This window comes from Aphis gossypii, chromosome X (assembly GCF_020184175.1).
Source record: "Aphis gossypii isolate Hap1 chromosome X, ASM2018417v2, whole genome shotgun sequence".
In the NCBI taxonomy this organism is placed as follows: Eukaryota; Metazoa; Arthropoda; class Insecta; order Hemiptera; family Aphididae; genus Aphis; species Aphis gossypii.
In genome coordinates, this window is record NC_065533.1 from 43,448,038 (window position 1) to 43,467,385 (window position 19,348).

At 28.7% G+C, this 19,348-nt stretch overlaps 1 protein-coding gene across 1 annotated transcript in view; it reads left to right on the forward strand.

Annotated features, from left to right (window-relative positions):
• Nucleotides 1-19,348, forward strand: part of LOC114122546 (uncharacterized) — a 332,686-nt gene that overhangs the window by 239,928 nt on the left and 73,410 nt on the right. Inside the window, exon 6 of the mRNA XM_050206568.1 lies at nucleotides 14,670-14,848. Within this exon, the coding sequence (XP_050062525.1) occupies nucleotides 14,670-14,848 (179 nt within the window). The remainder of the gene's footprint in view (nucleotides 1-14,669; nucleotides 14,849-19,348) is intronic.

Consider the following 19,348-nt stretch of genomic DNA (forward strand, 5'->3'; position numbering starts at 1 on the left):
AATAGATATATTGATCTGTCAAGTATATTAATTATTTTTATTATTATTGTTTTTACCAGTTTTATTAATAAAATTAATAACTTTGAAATTTATAACTTGGGACTTTATATTGGTATTCAATGTACCTAATCCAACGTCTTTAGTTCTTTTTTAAGATACACTATAATTAGTAATAATAATATTTTTCATTTATTAGAAATATATTTTATTAATAAAATTAATAGACCATCAGGGTTTTGTAAATGGGTTATTTGAATTCGTTTCTGGTACATAATAAACCACATCCATATGTACATACATTATAAAATCGAATATCAGTAGGAGTACAGATATTTAGAAATATCAATTCTTATTCAAAAATAAATATTTCAGTGATTTCCAAATAAATGCTATTGGAAATTTACATCACCAGTATGTGACAAAATATAAATATCAACTTTCAAATTTTAAATGTAGTTTTTATATCATAATATCATACACTCATACAAAAACCTTTAATACTTCGTTTATTTGGTCCATCAAAAGATTTATAATATAATAAATAATAATATTATGATATCTAGGATTTTAAAATTTAAGGAAACTCAGTTTCTTGAAATGTTGCATTTGTGGGTTAGATAATTAATATAAATCTTAAATAAAATATTTATGATTAATTAATTGGTATTGTTTGATAATTTATTATTTTTTAATATATTATATTATACTAAAAAAAATATAGCAGTAAAATTAGTTATCGTTTTTAATATAGCCACTAACTAACCAAGCAAAATTTACAGATAATCAGTATTGAAGTTTGCAAGGAATTTGTACAAATTACAAACATTAATGCCTTCATTTGGCTCTGAAAGTGCACAACAAATAATATAGACCCGATTGATAAGTGATAAGTGATAAATGTTATATCATTAACACAGTAATTTCTGAACTAAAGCTATCAACATTGATAAATCATTCATTACCAATGTCTGCTTTGTGTAATCACTAACCAATATAAACCGTTTATACCACGATATATACAGAGTATATTATTATGTATGTATAAAAAACAATTTATTTTTCATAATTTTATTGAAATATTTCATGTGGATAGAAATTCGTTTTTTTTTTATATTTCAATTGAAACATTTCTAGTGATATATTCAAAATACGGGACTCTAGTTATATCCATACCACAGCGTGATGCAACGGCTCGGAAAACCAGAATAAATCGGTCCACCACGTCTGAGTGGCGCGATGCGATATAAATATAATGTAATATAATAATAATAATATGATAAACATATTAAGAAAAAACCATCTCGAGCAGCGGGCGACAGCGATAACATAATATCAGACGACATTTGGTATTCCGGAGAAGTGAATAATATTAATATAACGGGAAGGGTGAGATAGCGCACCGCTGCTGATGTAGAGTTGAAAAGACGCGTTCAGTAGGTTTTTTTTTATTATAATATTTTACACCTTTCGCCACATCGTTTCGTTGTTTTTTTTATTGTTGAATAGTACAAATCACACATTTTTTTTTTACAAATATAAACACCGTATACGGTTGAAGTTGGAAGTTGTGATTCAGCAACGTTAAATTAAGGGTTTTTAAACAAAATGGGTGACGATGACGTGCGAAAGTATGTACACGGCCGTGGTGACAAAAAGTGTACGTGGGACGTTCAAACGGTTTTAATTTATTTATTTATTTAACGCCGGCCGTCCGGAAGACCAAAACGTCGTGTGCAGAAGTAGATTAATGTTCGCGTTGCAAACTGTACGTATATGGCTATAAATGTGTAGTGCGCCGTGCGTATAATATTATGCGTTATCGTACACAAAATATTTATCCTAAATCCGGTCGTTTACTATATCATAATATTATTAAAATACCATTACATAACCCGCAAGACTAAAATTGACAACTTAAACTTAATGAACAACGTATACAGTCCGGTTGATCGCTCGAAGAAAAAGAAAAATATTGGAATTTTAAAATATTAACATTATCATATTATACAGCCGACGTAAAAAATAGTTGAAAGACTAAACTGTTCTGAGTCAAGATGTAAACCTGAAAAAAAGCCCTAAAAAATCGTAATAATTATCATCTGTATGTTTTTGATTTTTCAATACCGTTCTAAAAAAATTTACAGATGCCATCAGATATACCTCGTTAAAAAAGTGGACCCAGCTAGTGTTTTAATAATGACGGTACGCTTACAATAGTGTCATATCCACAAACGCCGCATCCGCGGTTAGACCATTGGGTTACGTACTGATTATCCGTCCGCCCACAAATTCGATCGTCACGTATATGTTAATAGTTGAACAACTTCAAGCGGGTGACGGGCCGAGTGTATACATTTAAAAAATTTGATTCTAGACGTACCGCAATCGTACGTACTTAATGATACAAAGCAAACGCACCGTAGAATTAGGTATGCTAAAATATATTTAGCAGTGGACATTAACGCCTTTGTACTCAGTGGAGTCTCCCGTGAAATACGCAACCATCTACCACCCCTGACTCGTAATAATCCTGAAATTATAGACATTGGACCTGCGATTCTTTGCGCTACGCCGCATTAAACCGACGTCCGTCTTTCGTCTGGTTTGCGCTAATCTTTGAACTATAATAATATTACATACTTCTAAAATCCTTCCGTCAGTATTATGGTCGATATTATATTTAAATTTCAGCTGTAATACCTGTACACCGTGTGCTATACGAAAAAACGCTATAACAATGCATCAACTATAGTTAAAAACTGATAACGATTTAATATGATATTTGTACTTTTGTTCAATTATAAATCAATTGATTTCGGTGTCATGTCCGTTTGAAGGTTCCAATGGTCAAATATTTTACGTAGTCTCAAAAATTGTACCTTATTTATTATTTTAACGTATCTGAAACGTCGAAACCCTATAATAATAGCCAAAGTCTTGCGTGTATATCGTGTAACCATCGCATATACATATATATTGACGCACATGCCACATTTTTACAGTTGCCTTGAAGTTATAAACAATAATTAAAAAAAAAAAAACCCAAAACAACAGACAGTAAAGATACGATGACAAAAATGTTTTGCAAGAACAATAATAAATTGACGTTGGTTGTAACAATAAGGGGAGAATATACAAAAATCGATTTGTAGGCAGCCGCCGACGGTTAAGGGTAACAAGAGTACTTTGTTTGTTGGATCGCAGATAAAATATTGAAAGCTATTCTAATTCTTATTGTTTTTGTTAAACACAAAACTATTATGTAAAATTTTACGATAATATTGCAGATATGCAAATTTTTCAGGCTCATACATATCCAAAAGCATTTCGTCGTATGTTATATTTTTAAAAAGTATATTTTTATATCATTATGGTCAGATTCCACAAGATGATATTAAAACTATTCAAATCATACAATATGATGAGTAATTTGTGTGGAAATGTCAATAAAAATAACTATCAAATAAATATAATTTACAATAATCACCAAGCCTAATTTATAACAACGACAAAATTTTCGTTTATAAAAAAAAAAAAAAAAACAGAAACATAACAATATGGAATATAATAATATAGTACATATCTAACCTAAATCTAGCAGCATAGAGTTGATCTTGTTGATGATTTTTATTAATAATATTGTAAAACACTAAACAACATTAAATTTTATATTTTTTTGATAAAAAACAACAAGTTATGATGCGAATATTGTTAAAGAATACAATTTACAACAGAGTAACGTATAGAGACAGTCCTGTTAATTCAATGATGATGAATATCAATGCATTTCGTCCTGAATTAAAGTGAGTTGAATAAAAGTATATTTTAAAATAAAATTAGCAATTAGTTAATTATCATTGTAAATACAACATTTTATTTAGCTATTTTAGTCATTAATCAGTTTAAATGCATATTTAGGATATTTTCTATTTTTTTATCCCGATTACATGTTTGGTGCAAACATTATGAATTTCGCTAAGGTATCCCTATGTTTAAATAATATTTAAAGCTAATAAGTGTTTATTAAGTACATGTAATATTAATAAAGTGCTGCTTTTTTTTTCATCACCACTTTTGAAGTATTAATAATTCTTTTAATAATTCAAGTTTGAAAATAATTTCTGGTAGAAAATTACATTTAATTGTTAGTCTGTGAGTGACTAAAAGTGAAATATTCCCAATACTTTTTAAATCAGAGGAAAAATATATAAATATAAATAATAAGTTAAAACAATATATTTGTGTTTAATTTAGTTTATAAAATTATATAAAATATAAATAGTACCAATATTATACGTCAATAGTATTATGACAACTACTATTGACGTATAATGTATACGCAGAAAAAAACAATTAAACATACTTTTTAAATAATAGAGCAAAACAATATTACCAATTGCAATGCATAATATATGTATTAAAATATCCTATTTTTAATATGATTTGTGCAATCAACTATATTGAATATAATTTCTAGAGTATTCAATGAAATATTATTAACAACAATAATTTATTAACTATCCGTTTAATCACTTTTTAATAAATACAGTTTAATAATCCAACTCACTACTGACGATATCCTATTATTTATTAATTTTAAGTACTATTAAAAATAAATACACATAATTATTTGCTAATATTATTTTTATTCCGAGTTACAGCAAAAATGTTAAGTTTGATATATATATTATGTATATTAAAATATAATTATCAATAATTATGTAACCAGTTCCCATTAATATAAGTAATTAAAGTTATTGATTAACTATATTTTAATAAATTGAATGTATTTCTTATTTAAAGTATAACTTACTCCAGGGGTGTCCAATCCGCGGTCCGCGTGCCGCATGCGGCCCACGCTAGGTTTTGATGCGGCCCTCACTTCAATTTAAAAACCATGAATTAATTGTATACAATATATATTTTTCTGTGTACTTATAATTAAACTATTAAATTTTAATATTTGTAAAAATATTTTTCCTTATTATTCCTGTTTTAAAATTATAAAAAATGTATTGTTGTGTTATAGAGTATAATTTAAACATTAAATTTGAATATATTATTATTAAAAAAAGTATGTGGCCCACAAAAACGTCTACCTATATGATGTGGCCCAGTCTTCACAAAAGGTTTGACACCTCTGACTTACTCCATTACGAAGTAGGTATACTCAACACCTACTTTACAACAAACAAAATTCCCTAATCTTATAACATATACGAGTATATACTTTTGGAACTATATTTTATTGTGTATAAATAGGTACTATCAAATTCGGTTATATGAATTTTAAATATTTTATATATACTATGTATTATATCTTTTAGCAGGTTCTTTAGCCATTTAAAATAATTAAAAATTAGTTATCAAGTTTATTTTGAATTATATCTCATATTTTTAAAATTTTGAGTTTCTATTAGTGTAAGTATGTTTTATTTTTTTTAGTACCTACATTAATTTCAGTAATTCACATTGATAATCATTTTATTTATAACATGAATGTTCTTCATCAATAATTATTATGGCTTCTAATTTATTTTTCTTAAATTATTTCTGTGTTCATAAAAACTTTAAATTGTAAAACTACTTTATAAATAAAATCACCTAAATTATTAAAAAAAAAAAATTGAAAACTTTTATGTGAGCGTTGGCAAACTAGCATAATGATGCAATACAATAAATAAAATCTATTGTTATTTTATGTTTCCCATATAGCTTAAAATGAAAAAGAATTGCAGTCATTCCTAAAAACCGGGTGTGGAATTTGGTTGATTCCGATGTAATGGTACACTCTAACTTGTACACATAATAACTGTCGTACGAAATTTCATCGGGATATTAGTTTCACGCTCAAATTAGACGCAGCCTCTACTACGTTCGGTGTTAAATTTTCTTCAATATTTACCTTATAAATAAGTCTCAGCTGGAGGTAGTCTGCTTTAAACTATAAATATATGATAATGGGTATTGTGTTACCTATGAGATAGATTGGATAAAACGAGAAAAGTTCCACCGGTTGAAAAGTCCTCTAAGTCGATTGAGCAGTTAGATTGAGAGTTATTTGTTTTTATTTATATGTATGTGTGTGTAGATTTTTTTAGTAAAAATGTCCGGAATTTACATAAACTTTGTGTACATTTCGACGTTATTACCATCACCTTTCGAGCGGTAGATATCGCCAAAAATCGGGTCGATTGTAATGCAATTTTGTCACATAGGGACGAGACAAACGACACCTCTGTTTATTACGTATGTATGTCTGTAGTGCATATAATATATGACTAACCGTTCTTATATTCACCGCACGTCACTTAATATTTTAAGTCTATACAAATATAGGTACATGGTATTCAAGAACTTCCTTTCAATTTTATATAATATCTGTAATAGCAATGGATCATGTAATTCCATTTTTTTTTCATATAATACGTATAGTTTATTATATAGACAAGTATATACAATTCAACTACTTGTTGTTCATTCAATTTAATGATAACCGTATACCGACTTTTATGACGAGCGAGATAAAAAAATATATATATTTATACACACAAAAGAAAAATAGGCTCTATTGGGGTCATACTATTTAAAATATATAATCTATACGCCACTGTGTGCGTTTTCGTTTTAGATATCACGCAAATAATGCGTGTGGCGTATCGTATCTACCAACCAGCAAGATCCGAGCTTATTCAACCCAAGAAAAAAAATCAATTTTATTTTGAAAGCTGTATATACGTCATATTGTTGGTCTACAAACTAGCCTCGATCATGTCCTGAATAGGAAATTTTTTCATTTTTATTTTTGTAAGTGTTAGTTTTTTTTTTATTTTTTGGACTCACAAGCATTAATTTATTACATGCATATGCTGATCGTATTTAAAATATACTAAAAAATTAAAATATATAAGTGATTTGCATGTGTATGCGTGTGTGTGTGAACAGAAGTGGTTAATCGATCGTTATTTAATTCGTATACTCTCAGTTTATCGTTTTTAATATTTCAATAACGTTTCTAGATGGAAATCGATTTGAATATTTGATAACAAACATAAACAAACAAACGTAATAAACAAAACAAAAATATAAATATAACATTAAATTACTGAAACGTAATTATTGGATCCCAGTGAAAACGTCCCGGCTTTATTATACAATTGTTTGATAAATAAAATATTATTATATCGTTAAAATATAGGTACATTAATACTCAAAATATGTACCACAATACTTATAAATTAACTTAACGTGATATACTACATTACAATATTATTTTATTATACCACAATAATAATTTATAACAACTGAATTCTGTACAATATTAATATCGGACCGATATTTTACAACCATATGTTATATTTTTGACACATAACGATACCATACGATGTCTCTGATGCGTACGAATTATACCGTGCGTGTATCACGTAACATTGTGTGTAGTGGAACAACATGAATATTTTACTCTGCCGACTAGATCGGGTGTTGTAGAAGTCAATGTACGTGACGAAACGATGACCATGACCAGCGGTTCTCAATCAGAAGGTCTTGACCCTTTAAGTTGACCAGTTAGTTTAGTTTACCTTATTTTATACTTAGGGTCGACCACCCATGGTATGGTCTATACTCATAAATAAATAAACTAATCTAAAGTTCTACGAAAAAAAAAATTAAACATCTACTTTGTTATGGACATTTTATAAGAATGACGATTAATAATAAATTACTGATCTAGATGACCAATTTTCTGAAAAAAACTTTATTAAATGTGTCTCACGCGGGTGGCTTATGTTGTCATAAAATTATTATATGTATTCAGCGAAGTTTACGATTCGACCAAACACCATGACCAGCCGCCGCCGGGGCAGTAAATTGATACCGGGTTTCGCATTACACGGGTTGAGATCACGCCGGTGCCGGATATGCATATTTCATTTGTTTCCGATTTTATCGAGAAATTTCCGTTCGTACCGGCCGTCGGTGCTGCCGCCGGAAGTGCTGCACAAGAGGAGGCTGCTGTTGCGGGGAGAGAAAATAATAAAAATAAATAAAACCATACACGTACGTACACACGCACGTGGCAAACTCACTCTTAGGTTTTATTTTAATTTCAATAATCAACAGGTCCGGGACGGCCGAGCATATTTATTCGCGCGAGTTATCCGACACGACCATTATACTTTAAGTCTCGCGCTGCCGACCATAATATACATTGACCGTTTTACGACCGGGTAAATTCAATTAAGCTAACGAAACGATTTCGCGGCATTAAGTTCTCGTGCGTGATAAATGGTTTTTGAGCCGACCGTCAGCGAATAAAATGTTTCCTCGATCGGTGCTTGCCTACCCTTGGCACACGCATATAGACACAGCCCCCCCCCCCCGTGAACCACATCATCTTCACCACTACTCGCAGCAGCACCCTGCTCTGTTGCAACTCTCTATATTATTACGATATATTATAGTCTCGTGTTTCTAACGACGACATTTTTTACACGATTTTTATTTTTATTTTATTTTTTATTATTTTTTACGACTACGTCTGAGTCCATTGTGTTTTGCGTTGTACCGAAGACTTTATACTTATACATTGCTATAATATACACCCTCGTTTAAAATCGATAGCTGCGTATTTCACGCAGTCAGTGAACGATCGTTTTTTTATCGATTTCGTTAGCATTCGATTTGTTTTCGAATTGGCGGGATGATAAATTATAATTTGAAAAAAAATAAATTATATGTGTTTCATTCTTATTTTACATCACATATAATTTGGGGGAAATTTTCGGTGCTCCATTGTCGTTTGTTTATACGTTAAAACATATTGTAGTGTGTAAGAGTGTTTATAATATTTAAGAAATTAAGATATAGGCCCATATTATGCATACAATATACAACAGCCTGTTTTACGATATTGAGTCGAGTAGGACATTTTCATAACACAAACCTTACTAAGTTACTTATCATTTTTAACATTTATTTTGTTTTGATAAAGAAGCATCACTGATTATGTTATATCTAATAATAAAATATTAATACCTCATTTGTGATTATATTGCTCTTAATATAAAAAATCTCGTTCGAGAAAAACGTCATAAAATGGAATAATCACATATTTAAAATTAATGATAATGAATAATTTTTATACAAATAGAAAAAAAAATAGAAATTAACATATCAGAAATTTAACCTGTCATGATACATTTTAAAAATATCAAATTGCACTCATTTTTTCTTTAAAAATAGGTTAATGTTTTAATTGTTTAGGTGCCTTTGTACATTATTTGTCACGCGTTGTTAATACAATTACCACTATATTATATAAATTGTTCAAACAATATTCAACCAACCAACACGAATTATTTTGTAAATAAATTGTAATAATTTATAATTCTTTTGTTTTGCCCACTCACACATACACTCGTCATCCTTCAACGTTGGTTTTTCATTAACAGAAAAAAACTTTATTTACCATTGAAAATTGTTTTTTTTTTATTTTTTAATTTAAAACAGTACTATACACATTCGACAATATCGCATACCCCGTGAACACTCTACGTTTTAATAATGCAATTAATTCGAATGGATTTTTTTTTTTTTTTTTTTTTTTTAACTAAATACGGATGTTTTAATGAAAATCTGCCATTGACTTCCACTTAAAAATAAATTAAAGTTTTATACTGTTGATATATGTATGTGCAGACCAATTCAACAACAAAATCGTCTATATCTTTAAATGATTAAATTGGCAATATTAGTTTCTACTTTAAGTTATTTCTAATACGCGTCTATTTAAAATTTACTAACATTGCGAGATCAAATAATAAATTATCAAATTTTAAAATTAATAATGTTATACTTTGCCTTTGGGATTTATACAAATGATGTATTTCAGTGAATAAATGTATGACTTATGGACTTATATAAAGAACAGCAGTGTTAGGATAAAATATTGTTTATATTTTAATATGTTTTGTTATTTTTAAAATAAATTAATCTATATTCTGCAAATACCAATTGTTGCTTGTTCATAAAATTTATTCCAAATATTAGAATTCCCAATGTAAATAAACGGAAAATAAAAAAATTGTAAAAGAGTCTATTGAACATTTAGTATTTGACCTTATTCTGACAAAAAATTTACATTTCTTACGACCACTATACATCATTAAACATTTTAGAACGTCAAAATTTTTTCAGGTCAGTAGAATTACGTTATATTATTGTGCTCTCTTCAACTGCACATCACAAAACAGTGTGTAAAGCAACATTATGTATGCGATTATCCAATTTTACACCACATCGTTATCTTTTCATCTAACAAGCGTGGACAATATCATATTTTTTAATTACATGCATATTCTTTAAAAACAAAACAAAATGTCAAGATTTTTAAAGAGTCTGTAGTGAATTTATGAATAAAAGAGATATACTTAATTTTTACTTCTTTAAGTATCAATTAAAGTATTAACTAGATCAAATTATAGAAATTATTTTATAATTATTTAACATTATTTTTATTTTTATTTCAAATTATTTTATTGAAAATATTATAGTTTTAAGTGAATCTTCTACATCATAACATTATGACAAACAAAAAATAAAGTAAAAAATTACACAATAACATGAACATACACGTTCTATACTTAATAGATATGTTACTGTTATGACATGCAATGCTAGTCCTCTGACTAAAATTAATACTCAGAGAATTCCTGTTTAGATAAGTCGCAAGGAAGGGTGTGTTAGTGGTATATTTTGTCTTTTATAACATAAAACTATAATTAATCATGACATTTAAAAAAATATTTTGATTGGGAAAATTGTGTTACTTATTTTGACCGTAAAATTTAGCATTCTCATGCTGGTAACTCCAAAATGAATGGGCGTTTTATACAATATAATGAACAATATGTAGGTATTGCATTTTTGGTTTATAAAAATTGTAAATATATGTATATATATATATATATAATATACTGTAGAAAACTAATTATATATTAGTTTAAAATAGAACATTATAAGTGGTACGAGACATAATACATACCATTATTTCTAAACTAATACATTAACTAAAAATCCAATATTCAAGTATTTTCAAGGTTTTATTCATTGTAAGTAAATGTAAAAACTTACACATTCATTTGTATTAAAAAAACCTAAACATGAAAAACGCATGATGTTTTTATTATCATTCTCATTGGGATTATATTAATAAATTATTACAACATTGGTGGTTTTATTATTATTATTATTTACTTATCTAAAAGTATCAAATGATATCGTTTTTCCATCAATGCTCTATAGTTATTCTAAAAAGTATTAAGTTCTCATTTTATTTAAAAGATCTGTGAAAAATATTATTTCTAAAGATATTTTCGGATGCTCATTATTCTTATTTATGCTTACATTTACAGTACTATTTTTTTTAATCCATTATTATTTTAGGATAACTATTCACCAGTGACCATCTTTCGTTTCTTTTCTTTTCCTTTTAGACTTAAACAAAAATTCAACTTTAATACACATAAAATATTTTCGTGAGTTATTTTAGATATATTTGTCATTAAAAAATAAATATTATGTGATTATTAAAACATTTAGCAATATGTAGATTATTATAGAAATATTTTTGAATAGTAGACTACACATGTTATTATTGTATACATTAGCTTATAGTTTTATCTTGTATTTTATTTACTAGAAAATTGCATCTTTATAATTTTTGTTTTAATGCATTGACTTTTATTGCAAATATGGACTGGATAATTTATAAAATATAATTGTGAAGTCTCTAAAAGTTAAGTTATTTTATAAAATTATATTTACTAAAATTGTTAAGAAACTACGTGGTACAAAGTTTTACACAAGTTCGACAAGTTATACAATACACAAAGAAGACTGTACAGAGTTCATTTTATTTCTGAACAATTTTGTCGCAATATTCAAACTTAAATATGTGAATTTGTTCGGTTAATAAATTTAATATTTGTATGTATAAATAATTTATGATTTACTTAAGGGAGTAATTTGTATATATTTAACTACTTTAAAACTCGCATAGTTGATACGTAAAAATGTTCCCATTTAAGTCAATTTCATAATAAAATATTATTTGATATTAGGTAATTGAAGTTATTAATAACAACCATTTTCAAACACATACATTTCCGGGCAAACAAAAAAGAAAAATATTAATCAAAATTACTAGTATTGATAGAAAAATGCATAATATCTACTGTAATTTAGGAAATATTTACTAATGTTGTAATTATTATTTCACGTTATATTATGTATTATAAATTAAGATTCGTCATTGCATCATCATTTTATTATTACACTAAGTATACAAAAAGCACCCAATATAACTTACAAAAAAAAAAGAAAAAGGAAAATACATATGTTACATTTAGTCAATGATTATATTATATTTAATTTTTAAATGGTATTAAGAGAAACTTAAAAATAATAAATAAAATAATATATGGAGAAACTAATTAACTTTTTTTAAACATGGAAATAAGAATAAAACTATTATATTTACGATAATAGTAGACATACTGTTTCATATGCATTTCATTTATTTCTGTTTGATTTAATTTTTAAACTTTATTACATAAATATTAAATATATTTTGAATTTTTTTGTTATAAAGTTGTTATACCGTGATATACAAATTAATATTATTTATTGAGTTGTCAATTATTTTATATCTGCATTGTATTATGCATATATTGTTTAAAATATATTTTTTTAGATATATAAACTACCGGGTTATATCTGCAGTTGAATTTTTTTTCCTGATTCTATTTTAAATTACCCATTAACTTAAAATAATACACATTGAGAGTAAATAAACTGCAACAGAAATCCAAGTACATTTTTATTGGTAATTTCTTCAAAATATAATAATAATAACAATTATAATTTATTTTTATGACTGCGCATGAAAAAAAAACATAAAAACAAAAAACAAAAAACAATTCAACAGTTATTTATAATTTAACAATCAAGGATTAAATATTCTCAGCAATTCATTGTACTATTTTATTGTATTAATTTAATCAATATAATATTATAATGTTTGTGTTAAATTGAAAAAATAGTATAAAAAAAATGTTTTTATACATTTTTCATTTAAGTCCAAAAAGTCATGGTGCATTTACTACAATAGATGTATACTTTGTTACTAGATAGTGCATTTATAATTTACTGTAGATTGTATAATAAAAATTATATAAATTTTTATAAATTAAAATTTATTATTTTTTTTTGTTTAACAGGAAAATATTAAAAATATAATATTATACAATATTAGATATAACGCAATAAACGTTTAAACATTTTTTTTTTTTTACTGTTATTCAATAATTAATTATTGAATTTTATCTGAAATCAAGAAAACTGTCTTTAATATTTCAAATGACTATTGGTCTTTCAAGTAGTATCGTCCATGATATATCGAAAGTTGTGTAGAAAATAATATAAAATTATATACCTACATGTATATATATATATAAATTATATAATGTCAGAACGACCAATGATATTTGTGTTTCGTAATAAAGTAAAATAAAGTTGCTTCACTGTGTATATAATAATATATAGTTCAGCGTGTGCAATGATCGTTGAGAAATTCACCGAGTCAATTTCTACACGATAATAGACCAGACCGGAACACATTTATCTTGAACGTCAGTGGCCAGGATACGTTTTTAACGTAACTTTTACAGTGAAAACCAACATTTCCGGATATATTGCTCAGACCAAAAACAGAATCATTTCGTTTTGCGTGTTGGTGAACGGCAATAATCGTACAGATAACGAAATGGTATACAATATCGAAATGGTCTCGATTTTGATAGACAAATCCTTCATACAGATGACGGTCAAATACATAATACTTGTCTATTATTATTGTTATGCTAAGCGTAATTGTGCTCTGTTACAAAACTGACTGACAAAATAATGTTATCCGTGCCTTAACTGCATCCAATTTCTATAAGTCATAAAATGATTATATCTACGATAGATGACCTAAGTATACGCTTTCATCGACAACTAATTTCCCCTTTTTTACCTGAATTGATCCGAGATTCTCATAAGTATGATTTGTTTTAAATTTTTACGATAGAAAAATTACGATCACACGGCGTCTTGGATATGCAATATAGCTACACCACCGTCGTGGTTTAATTTATAATATTTATGCCTATTGCCTACAATACAATATTATTCTCATGATTTTAAATTTATACTATAAAATAAAATTATGATCATTTTGGTGTTGATCAGGTAAACTTTTGATACGAATCTGATTTCTAAGTAATGCATATTTTAATCACACCAAATACCGGTGAATAAAATGTATAAGTATGGTAAAATCAGTATCTAAATAAAATGAGGATGTATACTAAAATCTATAACAACTAAATAATATTTTAATTCACCTTTACTATTAGATTTACTAAGTAACTAGAAATTTTTATGTTTTTATTAAATTTATAATGGTTTCGACAGTCATTTTTCACCTCAAAAACTTTCACAATTTAGGTTACAAGGATTAAAGTTTTAAAATTTCCTCCGCTTTTTGACAGTAGACTTAAGGTTATACAACAAATAAAAAAAAAGAAAATCAGTTGACCATAAACTAATTTAAAAAATATTTTCAGGAGTTACCCTTTGGTTCATTCCCGCGTCGATATCAACCGTTTGAAGGACACTTCCTACGAAGTGATCATAAGCGTCCTGATCTCCGATGACGATATTACTTCTCAATCTACTTTGGACTGCGAACTAAAAATTCCGGACACCCCATACGTCAAGAGAAAGACTTTTGTCTTCTTCCAAGGTAGGTGTATTGATTTATTTTTCTCTCGTCATATACATCGTATACTGAAAACGAATATCGATCTAACCGAAAAAGTCCCACATAATACATATTTATATATAAATAATAATAGACATTATTATTGTTACTATCGTAGTTATCACGAACACGCCATCACAATATGCTATTATTGTAATATAATCGTCGAATGTACGCAAATTGCACGTGCGCCAAACGCCTGTTGAAAGACGTACACCGTTTGTTTTACATTTTAACAGTCGAGCAAACTTTTAATCGCCGCGTCGTAGTATTACGTATGCAGTGCTCTATAATAGCGGTCGGGTCACACGCGAAGAAGAATATAAGAAAAAAGGTTAGCTCCTGTATACGATTGCGTACTGTAATAATATGAAGTGTGTCTGTGTGCGAGCATAGTAAATCGGGTCCGATACGATGTGCCGGTTGTGCAGGTGGGTGGGATAGTTGACGTATAATACACCGACGCGTGCAAAATTGCACGGAATGCATGCGCTCTTATGAAAAAATAATATTACGGCTACCCTTATATTATAGGGTTGGTATATAATATAAAATTATTATTTTATCGCGGGTCGCCAAAGTATGTATACAAAAGTCGGGGACGATATATCTACGTGATATGTATTTTTATAAACACGTTTTTACACACAAACAAAAGTTCAGAGCGTCGATAGTAAAAATCGTCTTCCACATTGTCATTATAATATAATTACTAATTAGTTCTATTTCTATTCTAATATAACAATTATTAATGCACATGCACCTAATCGTCTATACCACATTATAAATGTTAATATTTAAATAATACTATATAACGTAGATATAAAACAGAGAAAGTCTGTTTTCCGTTACACACTCGCCCATTTGCCTTAGAATATGACGTACTTATTCCTGTCAACATGTTAAGACTTTTACAACTATTTAATAACTTATGTAAATATACAGGCTTGTTAAGTATAAACATTAATTGCATACGTTGGTACAATAATTATTATCTACTAGAATTTCAATTTATTTTTCGTAAACATCTAATGAAACAAAATTCAAATTATGATAAATTATGATAGTGTAATGTGGTCCTAGACAAATCTGGTCAGTTGACGTTGATTTAAAATGGCACGTTAGGAAAAGCGTATGTGTCATGCCGCAGACAGATGAGGAAAATTACATTTACTAACAATTATAACAATATAGTAATTTCATCGCAATTATTATCCAGACACTCCGTTTCCGCAAACGTTATTTGTGCGACGACCCCGACTGGTGGAAAGGACTTTCTGTATCACTGTATCACTGCAGACGCTCTGTCAAAAATGTATAATATGTGATTTATGCATTATTTTTTACAGGGTCATCTGTCCGCAGTCCGGTGAAATCGGTAACTGTGTAATATTATTATATCACAGGCAATTGTGGTTTTCTCCCTTCTGAAATCCAATAGGTGGGGTGCATAATAAAAATAAATAATATCGTCCATACACTTCAAACAGTTCAATCTGCGTGTAAACAATGTGTATGATTAATACTTTATTTTCATAGTGGAAATACATGGTTATTATTATTATTCTGAACTTAAACCGGTTACGTTCGGGCTATACGTTTTGATAGTGAACAAATAACAAAATGTTTGAAAAGACTATTTCACACATTCACATATTTTGGTTTTGGACTGATCCATTACATCTGTATAGTGTACACAAGTTTGTGTACATTTTACCCACTATACTAAATGTAAATGCAGAAATGAGGATTTCCAGTTACGTTTAGTTAGTAAATATTTTGTACCTGACAAACATTTTCATATCTCATAATCGTAAATTGTATATATATTATACTTTAATATACGAATGATATATAATGATCGCTTAAGCCGTGTGATAATATTGCATTGTACTGTTATTTAAACGATATCCCGATACCATTATTGTGACTTTTCAAAATCAGGCTCACTCACTAACACACACACACACACACACACACACACACACACACACACACACACACACACACACACACACACACACACACACACACACACATACGCGCGCATATCCAATTATATCGAAAATATTTATGTTCGGGAGCATACGTATATTTTATTATTATTATATATTACTCGTATATATCCGTTCTGGTGGAGAGTACAACGTCGAACACCGTTCGGGCGTTCCGATAATACGTATAATAATATAATAATCGAATCTCTCCGTCGTCAATATAGTGCCATCGCATCTGCGGGACGAGATGTGAAGGGATTGTAGTTATTAACTTTCTACCCCGATAAGGCGAAAAAAATCACTCACCCGATATCTGTTAAATGAAAAAAAAATCCTATAGATATATAAATATTATATACTAGGATTCCGTTGTCGAACGTTCGCGAGATAGATGCGCTCAAACACACGCACGCGCGACACACATTTATATCCCGTGACGTGTTAAATCTAAAACGCATTTACATTTAAATGTCGGAGACGGAGCGGTAAATAAAACTCGCGGAGAATAAAAAAAAAAAAAAAAATGAAAAAAACAGTCGCGCCGAAAACAATATAATATGCACGGACGGAGTGTGGGCGCGCGGGAACAAAAGCGTGCACTTAACCCGTCTGTTGAATTTGACAGTTTTTTATAGGAAAAGTTTGGCCGAACAAATTTTCGGAATAAATCGGCATAGTAACGCGTGTTTAGGGGGCCAACGAGTGAGCGAGGGGAGGGAAACCGAAAACTTTGTGCGCGCCCGTCCGATAAGAGCTTATCGCGCGAGTCGTCCCCCGACAATAGCTGAGGAGGATGTATATTATATATTTATATGTTAGTTTTTTCTCGGTTATCGTTCGTTCGTCACACGAACGATCGTGGCCGTGCAGGTTTATCCGTCGTGTAATATATTTCGCGCGCTAACGATATGGGGATGTGGTGTGTTTACGTGTTTCGCCGTAAAAGATGCTCGCAAACCACACCGCACTACTACTGGAACCTTGTTATTGTAATATCCGCATATTACGGAAGTATAAACAATTTTAGGAGATCGACAAACATACACGCACTGTATATTACAATATATTATACTCGGTGTATCCGTCGTTGTTATGCCCGCAATATTGTAGGAAGCCTTTCGGGCATCGAACCGAACCCAAACCGTTGTTTTTAAATAAATATTGATTGTGCACAAACCCTAAACAATATTATTATATAATCATAACACCGGGCGAACGTCGATGGGAATTTTATGCGAATTTTGTTAATAATGCTAACGCGCCAATCATTAATACAATATTATTATTATTATTATTATTATTATTAATATCGTCGTCGGCGGAATTTTCTATAAACATTATCACGGAACATGCGCATAGCTCGTAGTTGGTGCTATATAATATTAATATGTAAATATATACAGGACAATTTTTTTTACCAAACAATACTTACCGGTCAAAATAAAATAATATTTTTCAAAGGTTTTTACTTTTCTGAATAACAACATCCATTTTTAATTTCATGTTCTGAAGCAGAATATTTTTTGGGGTTTTTCGATAAAAATTTTGACAAGTACCTATAGTTATGATTTACAAATATTTAAGGTTTATTTTAATGAAGTAGTTAATTACAATTTTGCGAGGTATACTCGTACTACTCCACTCCACTCATATTTATGTTATAACTACTAAACCCCAAAAATTACTCTTCTGAATTTTGACTTTTATGTATCGAAATACTTTGAAAAATATTTTGCTTTACAATATGAAATAAAAAATGTGTCTTATCGCTTAAAAAAGTAAAAATTTAACAATTACAACCATAAAAAATATATATTTTCAAAAATGTTAATTCATTTTGAAAATTTGACTATTGTTTGATAAAATAATCACCTAATGAGTATATATTATATAATATATATATAGAGAGAGAGAGAGATGGAAAATTATAATAATAAGTGTACGACGGAATTGATGATATACGAAAAACGCGATCATTGAAAAGAGTAAAGGAGACGATTAAATTTCGTTTGGTATAATATAGGTAGGTAATATATTATATCATACGAGTATGTGATAAATAAACTGGATTATTGCGCACATATTATTATCATCGTCTGGGGCGGCAAATTCAGTAAAATTGAATTTTAACGAGTTGGCAGCGACCGGGACAGAAAGTCGGAAAAACAAACGAGCTGAACGTATAATATCTCACATGAATGCTGCTTGTGGTTGGTAGAAGTTTAACGGGACGAGTAATTTTTTACTACATGTCTGTGCGTAATATTAAATTAATGACGTTCACGTGTATAGTTACAAGTAATAGGTATACCAAAAAAAAAAAAAAAAATAAAATGTTTTAAGCTATCCTAATCTTTTCCTGCGATGTACCTATGAACGAGTTATATTGTGACACGTTTCCATCCTGTGCAGGCGTCTTTTTTCGTGTAGGTACATTATAATATTATTGTAAATTGTAAAGTAATTGCACATTTCTATATTTTTA